Source organism: Rhodnius prolixus, unplaced genomic scaffold (assembly GCF_049639745.1).
Source record: "Rhodnius prolixus isolate KJV_2025 unplaced genomic scaffold, Rpr scaffold_2, whole genome shotgun sequence".
Taxonomy (NCBI): domain Eukaryota; kingdom Metazoa; phylum Arthropoda; class Insecta; order Hemiptera; family Reduviidae; genus Rhodnius; species Rhodnius prolixus.
Genome location: NW_027411592.1, coordinates 64,816,176 through 64,828,696, shown reverse-complemented (window position 1 = coordinate 64,828,696; position 12,521 = coordinate 64,816,176). Strand labels below are relative to the sequence as shown.

The 12,521-nt window shown below is 37.9% G+C and overlaps 1 protein-coding gene across 7 annotated transcripts in view; it reads right to left on the bottom strand.

Annotated features, from left to right (window-relative positions):
* Positions 1-12,521, bottom strand: part of trio (trio Rho guanine nucleotide exchange factor) — a 570,361-nt gene that overhangs the window by 170,922 nt on the left and 386,918 nt on the right. For all 7 annotated transcript variants that reach the window (XM_074117039.1, XM_074117041.1, XM_074117040.1 and 4 more), the window contains 7 exons: positions 8,051-8,222; positions 7,805-7,966; positions 6,976-7,158; positions 6,751-6,870; positions 5,112-5,303; positions 4,687-5,029; positions 4,376-4,560 (listed from right to left, as the gene is read on the bottom strand). In XM_074117039.1, the coding sequence (XP_073973140.1) occupies positions 4,376-4,560; positions 4,687-5,029; positions 5,112-5,303; positions 6,751-6,870; positions 6,976-7,158; positions 7,805-7,966; positions 8,051-8,222 (1,357 nt within the window). The remainder of the gene's footprint in view (positions 1-4,375; positions 4,561-4,686; positions 5,030-5,111; positions 5,304-6,750; positions 6,871-6,975; positions 7,159-7,804; positions 7,967-8,050; positions 8,223-12,521) is intronic.

Sequence of the window (12,521 nt, the reverse complement as noted above, 5' to 3'; positions counted from 1 at the left end):
TAGTACTGTTCAAGAGCAACGCAGCGCTTTGCACCGCCACATATAGTGCTACTCTCACTGACTACACAATGAAAGAGATGCCACTTCCGGAAGTGCGGCGAGGGCCGGATAAATGTGCTCAGGGGGCCGCATGCGGCCCGCGGGCCGTAGTTTGGAGACCCCTGATCTAACATTATAAACTCGACAGAACACTACATCAGACCGGTAAGGACATTGACAGCAGAATAGTAGGATGGCCTCCCACTAGATTCTTCCAATAAAAACCCCAAACAATCTACCCTATCCAAAGTATAAACCCCAGCTTCCAACCGTACCGTTCATCATGACCTCATCTCCAGGAACCAAAACTTTCCACACTAATCTATAGGATCATCCTAAACCCTTCAGCAACAATCTCTCAGCATACCTCTTCACCAAAACCACTTACCGTGACGTTTAAAACTCTCTCCTACCATCTATCCAATTCTAGGATGTTCCAGCGTTGGCCGGAAACTGCTAACAAGTATCTCAAGTGGGGCACAGAGCATAGTTCGATGAAATCAATAAAATTTTCATTTTAAAACCTTAAAAAAATTCGCCCAACTGGAGAAGAGAATTTCCTCAAACTTGGTCATTTATCAACTTCGTTTAGTCCTCGGTTAATTGGTTATCAGAGGGAAGGCTTAACCACCACAATAACCTTGCACAGAACCTTCCTAAAATTAGAGTTCCTCCAAAAAAAGAACTCCTGGTCACCAAAAATATTAAATTTAAATGCTCACAAGATATGACAATGCAACACGGACTTCTAATCCAAAACCCACTTTTTTTGTCACCAAGAAAACTTGTATTTCCAGAGAAAATCCAAATTCTAAAATCTGCACTATCAATTTTCCTCTACCAAAAGACGGCAAAAAAAGAGAGAGCAGAGGGAAAAAGAAAAACTTATACAAGAAAAACAAAAAACAAAAAATTACAATTTTTCTACGCACTACGTCGACTACTACATCCGGTAACGGTGTGAAACAGGTACATTCACAGTTGGCATAGTAATCGCTATCCACTGTTGCTACTACGTCATCTCTTACAGCAGCAGCAGCAGCTTTCTTCTTCACTGTGGTCATTTCCTGCCGTTGTTGGCTGGGTATGAATTTGTGTTTCCATTTTTTTGGACGACGTATCCGGTACGGGGATGATGTAGGCGTCGTGGTGGTGGTGGTGGTGGAGGAGCAGGTCGTGGACGTTGTTAGTGGAGGAGTTCTGTTGTTGGTAATATTCCTTTTTGCTTTGGGCACTATTAACCTCATAATTGGAACTATAATAATTACTACGCACTATGATATAATTAGGGAATAATGGGTACATAATAATGGGAGTAGAATAGCACTCAGCAACTGTGAACATACGCAAAGATGGACTGACACTGAACTATAACCAGCTCATTACCTCCCACTTCCAAATGAGTGCCGAATAAAATAAAAATTTTTTACAAGACCCTCAGCCAACCCCCTCTCTTTCCCAACAACTGCAATACTCGTGGTAACACTACTCAGAGCAAAGACAATTTCACGACTAATGGATGATTCTCTTTTTTACTTTCGAGAGAAAGAGAATTTGGAGAAAATAAATGTGAGAAATTTCTCTTTGGTTGTCATGACTACCTCTGCAAGGGAGGGAGAGAGAGATTGTGACGAGGGCCAAATTTTGGCATCATGACAGCGCTATCTATTATTTGTCTCTCGTAAAACGTTTCTTGTTTAGATATGAGAAAAGCACAAGGGGATGGACCAATTTACAAACACACAATCATAAATAGCAAATGTAAAAAAAACTGCAAAAACCTTGACGCATATTTATTATAAATAAATAGCTACCACAAACACATGTAACCAGTTACACATGACTTCCTCTCAGTGTGTCGTATGTATGTCGTACCAAAAATATTGCACGTCACTTCCGAGGAGGTAATCTTACTGCGTACACAGTAAGAAGTTGAAGAAAAAAAAATATAGAACTCTAAAAAGAATTCACAAGACAAGCGCATTTATTGTCATCTACAGACCGAGATTGAAGCAAAGAAGATTTTTTTAAGTAGCTATTAAAATTTATAGACACGAGGCGGAAAAATTCAGCTTCTTTTTTACTCAAATTATAAGAAAATGATGTATGAAACAACGACTATATCACCTAATTTTCTTTTTTAAATACTTGGCAAAAGCGTAGTTGGAATACTTAAAATAAAATCTACAAAAAAAAGATTGTTTACATTTTCTTAGAATTGGCCAGACTTGTTTTAAGATTAAAATATTTTAAAGCCAAATTTACTTTTAGAGAGGTGGCCATTTTAAATTTATATGCTGACCTTCATTTTAAACCCTTTTTTATAAACATTGGCAATTTTTTTTTGTTTTTGTTTGAAGTTACATTATTCGAAATTATGGACGCCACGGTAGCCCGAGCGGTTAAGAGACTAGACCCGCAATGCTAAGATGTATTGTTGGTTTAGTGGGTTCGATTCCCTGTGTCTAGGCCTTGGATTTTATTTAATGGTTAATGTGGGAAATTTATAGTAAAGTATGTTAGGCGGTTAAGAGACTAGACCCGCAATGCTAAGATGTATTGTTGGTTTAGTGGGTTCGATTCCCCGGTGTCTAGGCCTTGTATTTTATTTAATGGTTAATATGGGAAATTTATAGTAAAGTATGTTAGGCGGTTAAGGTTAAGAGACTAGACCCGCAATGCTAAGATGTATTGTTGGTTTAGTGGGTTCGATTCCCCGGTGTCTAGGCCTTGGATTTTATTTAATGGTTAATACGAGAAATTTATAGTAAAGTATGTTAGGCGGTTAAGAGACTAGACCCGCAATGCTAAGATGTATTGTTGGTTTAGTGGGTTCGATTCCCCGGTGTCTAGGCCTTGTATTTTATTTAATGGTTAATGTGGGAAATTTATAGTAAAGTATGTTAGGCGGTTAAGAGACTAGACCCGCAATGCTAAGATGTATTGTTGGTTTAGTGGGTTCGATTCCCCGGTGTCTAGGCCTTGTATTTTATTTAATGGTTAATATGGGAAATTTATAGTAAAGTATGTTAGGCGGTTAAGAGACTAGACCCGCAATGCTAAGATGTATTGTTGGTTTAGTGGGTTCGATTCCCCGGTGTCTAGGCCTTGTATTTTATTTAATGGTTAATATGGGAAATTTATAGTAAAGTATGTTAGGCGGTTAAGAGACTAGACCCGCAATGCTAAGATGTATTGTTGGTTTAGTGGGTTCGATTCCCCGGTGTCTAGGCCTTGGATTTTATTTAATGGTTAATACGAGAAATTTATAGTAAAGTATGTTAGGCGGTTAAGAAACTAGACCCGCAATGCTAAGATGTATTGTTGGTTTAGTGGGTTCGATTCCCCTGTGTCTAGGCCTTGGATTTTATTTAATGGTTAATACGAGAAATTTATAGTAAAGTATGTTAGGAGGTTAAGAGACTAGACCCGCAATGCTAAGATGTATTGTTGGTTTAGTGGGTACGATTCCCCAGTGTCTAGGCTTTGGATTTTATTTAATGGTTAATATGAGAAATTTATAGTAAAGTATGTTTGCTAGTCGCCTCCGTCCGCGACACTTAATTTGGTGATTACTTTTACTTTACTTTATTCGAAATTGTGGGTATTAATTAACTTCTTATTTAGACATATATAAAGAGAATTAGTCTCACTTATTTTTTTATCTCCTTGGGGAACTCGAATTAAGGATATTGATTACAATATTTCAAGTTAGTGAAAATCTTGTTAACCTCAAGTTCTAGTAAGACATCCTGAAGACATGGGAGAATGACTGGTACCGTTTGAACAAGAACTAAAAGTGGGTTTGAGGACATAGTTGCCTAGATATGAAAATCGAATTTTCGTATCTAAACAATTCCCCTATCTATAGAACATTTATCGCTTGCTTTTCAAGGAAACTGTTGCTTTCAACTTTGTTAAAATTATTCAAAATACGACAGTGTGAAATACCGCCAGATGTTCATGTAATGATACCAACTCTAACCAACAAAAATTCGCTTCTTAAACTTTAGGATGCAGACCTGAGCTATTTTATTTGGTTCAAGAAGTGAACGTGGCATTAAAATAAAGTGTCAATGAATGCATCAGTTAAGTGTATTTTCACTAAGTCCAAAGAAAAGCTAAAACTTGGATGCAATGAAAAGGTTGCCTCTTGGGAGGAAAACAAAGAAAATGGAAAATACGACACTTCTCTGGAGGGACTCAAGCGCAAAATGAGAAACTGAGTAAATTTAGAACATTAATTCAACAAGATATCGACTTTGCAGCCAAAACGGGATTCTAAAATTGTCACCTGAAAAAAAATCTTACTTACTGTCACACTATGATGGATTACCTGATTAATGCCAATGTTGGTATGAGTGTTAAGGTAATGTTCTCCAGTCTCCTGGATCCATTCCATGGCCTGCCTAGCCGAGGTTTCAAACAGCACGAACTGTTGACACTGATCCAGTCGTTTCTTTCTCTGAGACCAGTGTTCTAATACTCGATTCTCTTGACTCAAGAGTTTGTCCAAGATTACTGCAATGTGGAAAATATACCAGTTTGTAGTTGAGTTATAATTCTTCGGTACACAATTTTAAAAGCAAGTTCTCTTCGGGGCCTCCCTAGACCTTTTTGATGGAATAAGGGGAAAGAAACTCATACCTTTAACCCTAGCCTCAGGACCAGCTTCAGAAGTTGGATAGTTGTAGTACTGCAGACTTCTAGATGTATACTTGAGAAACGTTTCAGCGGTACGTCTAGCCAAGGTGCAAGCTTTGAGAAAAGCCTCTTTCTGTTCCTGATGTTTAGTGATAAGTTGTGCCATAGCCGCTGCTGCCGGAGACACGGACTGCCCACCAGCCTGGGTGTTGTTGGACTGGGTGTTGTTGGACTGGGGTGACGCCGGACCGCCATTGGCCGTTCCTGGACTCACTCCTGTGCCGCCTCCGCACCAGTCTTCTTCCCGTTTGTATTCACGTTCCAAACTGTCCAGCACTGAACAAACCTGGGTGCACAAGAAGGACAAACATTAACCATGCAGGATGTAGAAATTGGAATTTCATTTGCAGGGAAACGGAAATCCATACCTGTTCAGCAGTTTTATAAAAATTAAGACTCGCAGTGACCAATTTATGTCTTTCTTCTGCGCAGGTAACTAATTGCTGCCACCGTTTTGTAACCTCTTCGGACACCTGGCGAACACTTCCTGGATCGTAATGATTTGCAGAGATCAATGAGTCGGCTCGATGTTTCACTTGTACGGCCGAAGTGTGTGTTTTCTGTAAATTAAAAAAACATTTTCTTAAAAACAAGATTTTAAAATTTTATTCACGCATTCTCAAGGACATAATCTGGTGTGGAACACTCACATGACTTCCTCTGTAACTCTCAAGGTCATTACTGACCAATTTCCTTCCAATCAACAATATCTATATTTAAGTCTTCCCAACATTACAAAGTTTGGTAAAACATTACACTGAAGCAATACAGGGGGAATCTACCCGGACAGATACGACTTTATGAGTCCATCTGCATCTACGTAGTGTACATAACAAAAGTTTGCCGGAAAATCCGAGGCGCCATTGCCGAGTGAATCCCAACAAAGTGAACAATCCTTGGAGTAAAGGATCTACTTCGGATTAAAGGATTTTCTTTAAACTCAGGAGTTTTAATAATAAATATAACCCTCCTTATCAATACACAAGAGACAGGACCGTACATAACACAAAAATGACCCAATAGGATGAAAAATTAATGCCAGTTTCAGTCATTTTAAACTTTATTATGCCGAGCTTTCGATGACCTAGGGACTAGGGTCATCTTCAAGGCTAATTTACAATGTACTGTTTACATCATTAGAGGGTTGGTGTGTCTTCTGTATTGTCTGTTCATGTACCTAGATCCTAGATGACGTAGTCCCTAGGTCGAAAAGCTCGGCATAATAAAGTTTACAATGACTGAAACTGGCATTAATTTTTCATCCTATTGAAACTATGATTCAGTCACCAAAAATAATGAACAAAAATGGCCCTTTTATAGGATTTACTCATGCCCTCTCAAAATGAAACCATTTATTGCCTCTAGTTTCTAGTGAAAGTTTCGAGACCCTTAAGTTCACCTGCTCTAAGTTAGTGCAGTAGTTTTTACCGCCCCCAGCGTATCATTCATTAATCTTAAATGCAACACAGTAATAGAAGTAAAAAGTAAAGTAATCGCCTATTTTTTTCAGGCGGGGCTTAACGTCCAACTACCAATTAGGTGTCGTGGACGGAGGCGACTAGCAAACATACTTTACTATGAATTTCTCAAATTAAGCATTAAATAAAATCCAAGGCCTAGACCTGGGGAATCGAATCCACTAAACCAACAATACATCTTAGCATTGCGGGTCTAGTCTCTTAACCGCCTAACATACTTTACTATAAATTTCTCATATTAACCCTTTAAATAAAATCCAAGGCCTAAGACCGGGAATCGATCCCAGTACCACAATACATCTTAGCATTGCGGGTCTAGTCTCTTAACTGCCTAATATACTTTACTATAAATTTCTCATATTAACCATTAAATAAAATCTAAGGCCTAGACCTAGAACCCACTAAACCAACAATACATCTTAGCATTGCGGGTCTAGCCTCTTAAGCGCTCGGCTACCGTGGCGCCCCAACCCAGTAATAGATTTTGGAATTAAACTAAATATTTGCAACCTAGTCCATCCAAGTTTACCTCTATGGCCACCTGAAACTGTTCATGTTCCTTCTTCAGTTGTTCAGCATCCTGCAGAGAATTTGGTATCGTAAAACTGGCCATCAACATTGCCTCACCATTCCTTATCCAGCTCACAACCTTCAAAAAATTAAGAAATTTTATTTATTATATATTTTTTTAAAAAAGAAGCAAAATCAACCTAATTATAAATAATCATTAAAAACAAATAAAAACGTCTCTTACTTGATTGGCATCCGCTCTAAATTGACATAATTGTACACATTGTTCCAATTTTACCCTCTTGATTTCCGCTAAATCTTCCAGATCCATTTCTCTTTCATGTAGAAATTCTAAAAGCACTTGAACTCTAGTAGCGGCCGGATACTGGGCGTCCGCCATCAATGACACGCCTGATGTTTCGAACACCTAGGGGGAAATGGGAAAAGTTTTTATTATATTTTTAATTGTGAACCAATTACATATGATTTCTATTGTTAATATTCTTAAAGATTCATAAAAATGTTGTTTAAATAATAATAAGCAAGTAATTTTCATTAATTTTATGCAGTTAGTGAAACCATTAACAGATATATTAATCCAGAATAATTCCTTACAGGGAAAGCCCAACAAAAAGAATTTTCCTCGGAAAAGGAATTGAATTTAAGGAACAATGTGTGTGTAAGGAAAAATCACTGAGTAAAGTGGAAAATTCTGGTTGAGTAGTTTTCGCAAATAGGAATTTCAGCAACATATCCTCATGAATTTTATCTCCTTAGATTTAAAATCTCTATACCAAACTTATGAATTAACATCTGATGATGGTTGAAAATCAGAACTAGTCAGAAACATTACGTCGGATAAAGTCCACCATATTATCCAGTATTGCGGTTTCAACCAAATTTTCAATGTTTAACCCTCCTTAACAGTACCCTTAACGGCTCTGCACAATTCTCATGAGATCCAGAGTCTTTGACACTCTTAAATTCTCTCATTAAGAAACCTCCTGCTTGGACGAATACTTCAAGAAATGCTCTTCCAGTTTAGCTCTTAGGAGATTTTATCATTTGCTGACCTGTGCCAATTCTTGACCCTGTTGTAATACTTGAAAGGTAGCGTTTTGCATGTGTGTCACAGATTCTGTATGCAATCTTAACATTCGTTCCGCTTCCTCTATGTTATCGGACAGTACAGTCTGCTCTAGTTCGCTGGACCACATCTCTAACTGGGATGAAACCTGCAATATTTACGAGCACGTATTAGTATTTTTCTATTATGGTATGAATAAAAGTTATAATAATTTTTTTTTTTTTATAATTACCTCTAAAGCGTCCCGTTCGAATAATCTTAACCTTAGACAAAGATCGAGCCGCAGCTTCCTAGCAGCCCATAGTTCTTCTAGTTCTTCGCGTTGTTTGTTGAGGCGATCCAACGCTGATTCCACAGCCGTCACAGATCCTGTAGAATCCATTTCAGTGGTCAAGCCGACACTCCTAGATCATACATAAAGATAGAAAAAGATCAATAATCTTTAATCTTAGATCATTAATTTTAAAATAGAGAATCAATATGTTCAATCAATAATACAGAATAACATTAATTGTAAGTTAGTGGGAGTGATAGCACTTCCCTTTAAGTGAGCAATAGTAAAAGTTTTTCCAGCTACCGCATCAATTTGAGATCATAACTGGATCAAGCAGGATCGATGATCAAGAACTAAGTTAAAAGTAAAGTAATCGCCTATTTTTTCAGGCGGGGCTGAACGTCCAACTACCAAATTAGGTGTCGTGGACGGAGGCGACTAGCAAACATACTTTAAATTTCTCTTATTAAACATTAATTAAAATACAAGGCCTAGACACGGGGAACCGAACCTACTAAACCAACAACACATCTTAGCATTGCGGGTCTAGTCTCTTAACTGCTCGGCTACCGTGGCGCCCAGAACTAAGTATGTTTGAGAGTAAAGAACTCTTTAATGTTTAACAAGTTATTTGAAGTTTGACTCGGGATGATGATGTTAAGGATGATGTACTGTTCTCGACTCACAAGTAGACATTCCGAAGTAACCAATGAACAGTCCTGGAAAGATAATAAGAATGCATGAAGACTAATCCGTAAAGACGAAGGATGTACACCTGAGGGAATAAAGCGACAGGAACACTAAATATTGGATATCTGCAGGTCGCTGTTAATACCGAATTCCCGCAAACTTAGTTCCAACCATTCCAGAATGTAATGCGGGCAGATTCTATATTGTTTACAGACATTACCAAAACTATAATTCAAGTTTGGATAACAGACTTGGTACAAAAAACAGTAAAGAAAAAACTGGTGAAAAATGTTTTTCCACTTTTCTATACCGTGGAAATTTGTTTAGGGGCTGTTTAGTTAGGACCATAGTAGCCCAAACATGAAAATGTAATTTCCTAAAGTGAAACAATCTCCTATCTATAAAACATTTATCTCTTGCTCTTCAAACAAAAACTGCTGTTTTAAATTTATTTGAACGTCAAAAATTATTTAAAAATACGACAGCCAGATGTTCCATACAATGATTACAACTTTGATCCAATAAATTTTCTAGTAACCCTGAGTTTTTACTTAACTCTGTATTAATAATTAAACAATGTGGGGGAAGCCCAAATATCAAAGACTAAATTTTATTTTTTCTAAATAATTTTTGTAAGTTATTGGATATAAGATGCTGGTGTATGTCTATGGTCAGTTTCCGGTCAAAGAGATTTTATTCCGCTCTTTAGGAGCATGAGGTAGCATTATTAGGCTATCTATTAGGCCAAACGCTAACCACACATGTTATTACCCACACCACACCACCGTAACTATCAGTGCTGCTGATAAAGACACACAGCCGCCATTAGAAATGTTTGGAATTTAGAAAAAAGAAAACGCTTTTCCAGACCTACATCCAACAACCTAGAGTGAAAAAGGGGAAAGAAAAAAAGAAATCCTAACACACGTACAGGATAAATACCATCAGCAATTTCCTTCAAAATGCCTCATATTTTCATCCAAATAATCGTCGGGACTTTTTAAGTTTGCTATTGAATTGGCTCAAAAACGTACTAAGGGAGTGAATTCAATCAGAATTAAGTACAAGACCAGCAGTTCAAAATTCGCACATTTCTTAAAAAATGAACAAAAAAGTATAGTAATCGTCTATTTTTTCAGGCGGGGCTAAACGTCCAACTACCAATTAGGTGTCGTGGACGGAGGCGACTAGCAAACATACTTTACTATAAATTTCTTATATTAACCATTAAATAAAAATCCAAGGCCTAGAGACTGGGAATCGAACCCACTAAACCAACAATACATCTTAGCATTGCGGGTCTAGCCTCTTAACCGCTCGGCTACCGTGGCGCCCAAAATGTTTTTTGAACTTAGAAGACCACACACAAAATAGATAATTTCTGGTGAAAACGCAATAATTTTCTTCCACTGTTGTATAGAAAAAAGGAAAACTATTAAACTTACAATTTACCAACATGTTTTTGTAGGCCTCTGAGGATCGGAAAATTCAACTTTAAGTACTTAAGACCGACATGGACATCCAGAGCAGCAGTGTGGGGCTCAACCAAACCCTCTCTAACTCCAAACGCCTTTAGACACTAAAGTCTAAAATCCTACGGAAAATCCTGAATGCTCCATACTACATTTCTAACCTTAGGTACCACACACACTGATCTTGTCATCCCTTTTGGCACTGACCTATAATAAAGTACCACAAATTCCTCAGCCTACTTAATCTCCAGCCTAATCTTCTTGTCTAACCTTCCAGATAATCCTCCTCGTCGCTTGAAGCGGAAGTGGTCTAGAGACCTACTGTTTTGAGTGTAATCCACTGAGAATGAGTTTCATCGATGGGTGATTACTCTAACCATGACTTTCACGTGAACTTAACCAGTATAATCAAATTTACTTTTAATCCAACATTTGTTGTGGTTGTAAATATGACTAATAAGGTGTAAAAAAAAAACTTTAAGTACAGCGATCCGGAGATAAAACCCCATTAACATAACGTGTTAACAAAACAGTAAAATTTCGAGTCTTATATGGATGGATGGGTGCCTCATTAAAAATACATAACGTTACCTTTCAACATTCTAAGGATAAACCCCTCCATTCCATTCAAAAGGGCAGTAGGCACTAATCTTGCAGTACGTGGAATGTCCGTTTATCACCCACACCATTCTGGGGTCTGTCCTTCTGCTTGCCAGAATAACGGAAATGCAAATTCAACGCTGGTGTAACATATGACCGTATGGGTTGACAGTTCCGCTTAAAGAGATTTTATTCCACATACTCTAAGGCGCCACGGTAGCCGAGCGGTTAAGATACTAGACCCGCAATCCTAAGATGGTATTGTTGGTTTAGTGGGTTCGATTCTCCCGGTAGTAAGCCTTTATGAAAGAATTACTCACTTTTTACAGATTTCATTTCATAAGCTTAAATTTAGATCACCAAATTTTCTCGATAGAATAATTTCTTTTTGGGCCATTTGGGGCATAACGTTCTTTCTAAATCAACAACTCTAAGAATTTTATTAAGGGAAAATCATGCGAGTGTTCGTCCAAGATTTAGGAAATCGCTACAATTTAAGGAAAGAGCAAAAAATAGTTACTCAAGACAGCACCAAAGGCTGTAAATCATGAATTTACATGTACGATATAAGAACAAAGAAAAAAAAGACAAGAAAGCAAAAAAAGTTATACAAGCAAAGACTTGCATTAGCTATGTCCCCAGGGAAGGAATGTCAGAGAGAACAAAAACATCTCTGGGAGCAGTGAGAGTACGAAGAACATGGTGAAGCCGAACAATAGCGTGAGACTTGTTTAATATGTTGGAGAGGGTCCCTTCCTCCATGGAGGCGGGGTCGCTGCAACGCCAGACAGTGGTGGCCGTTCCCAACTATGAAGGTCAAGTGGTCGCTTGATTACTTTAAAGTGTAAGGAGGGAAGTCATATGGAGACGAAGTGAAGAAGAGAAGTCAAGTAGGTTCCCAAATAGAATAGGACAGGATGAGGCGAGGTTATTAAAACAAAATTTACCATCATACGAACGTAAAGCCTGAGATCGATGTATTTCCGGCTGAAAATCCCCCCCAAAGTTGGGCTTCACTGTGAATTAGCTGATTTGTTCAAAAAGCTCGATCATCTTTTCATGGTGATTCAAGGGAAAGTTAGTTTTGAAACTAACTCGGGAGACTTTTAGGATGTAAATATTTGGTTGGCTGCCTGCATGAAGTATTTATTTCCGGTTACTTTTTTTTTTTAAAGTATGGGAATCATATTTGTGGTTTAATAAATCTTACGCCTAACTAATTATGTATTAAGTGAACAGTTCAACACATTACATACTTGTTCAGGCGAGCTTTACGCCCAACTACCAATTAGGTGTCGTGGACGGAGGCGACTAGCAAACATACTTTACTGTAAATTTCTCATATTAACCATTAAATAAAATCCGAGGCCTAGACACCGGGAATCGAACCCACTAAACCAACAATACATCTTAGCATTGCGGGTCTAGTCTCATAACCGCCTAACATACTTTACTGTAAATTTTTCATATTAACCATTAAATAAAATCCAATATATTTATATACACACAAGTTTAATTAAAACATTTAAGAGTAGCTTAATTCCTTGGGTAAGTAGGGATTCGATTTCCAGCACCAAGTAGTCACTTCAGGCCCACAAAGACAGTAGAAGAACTTGTCCCCCCATAGCCCGAGACTGAGGCATCTCCAAATCTTAAAAGTGCTTTTT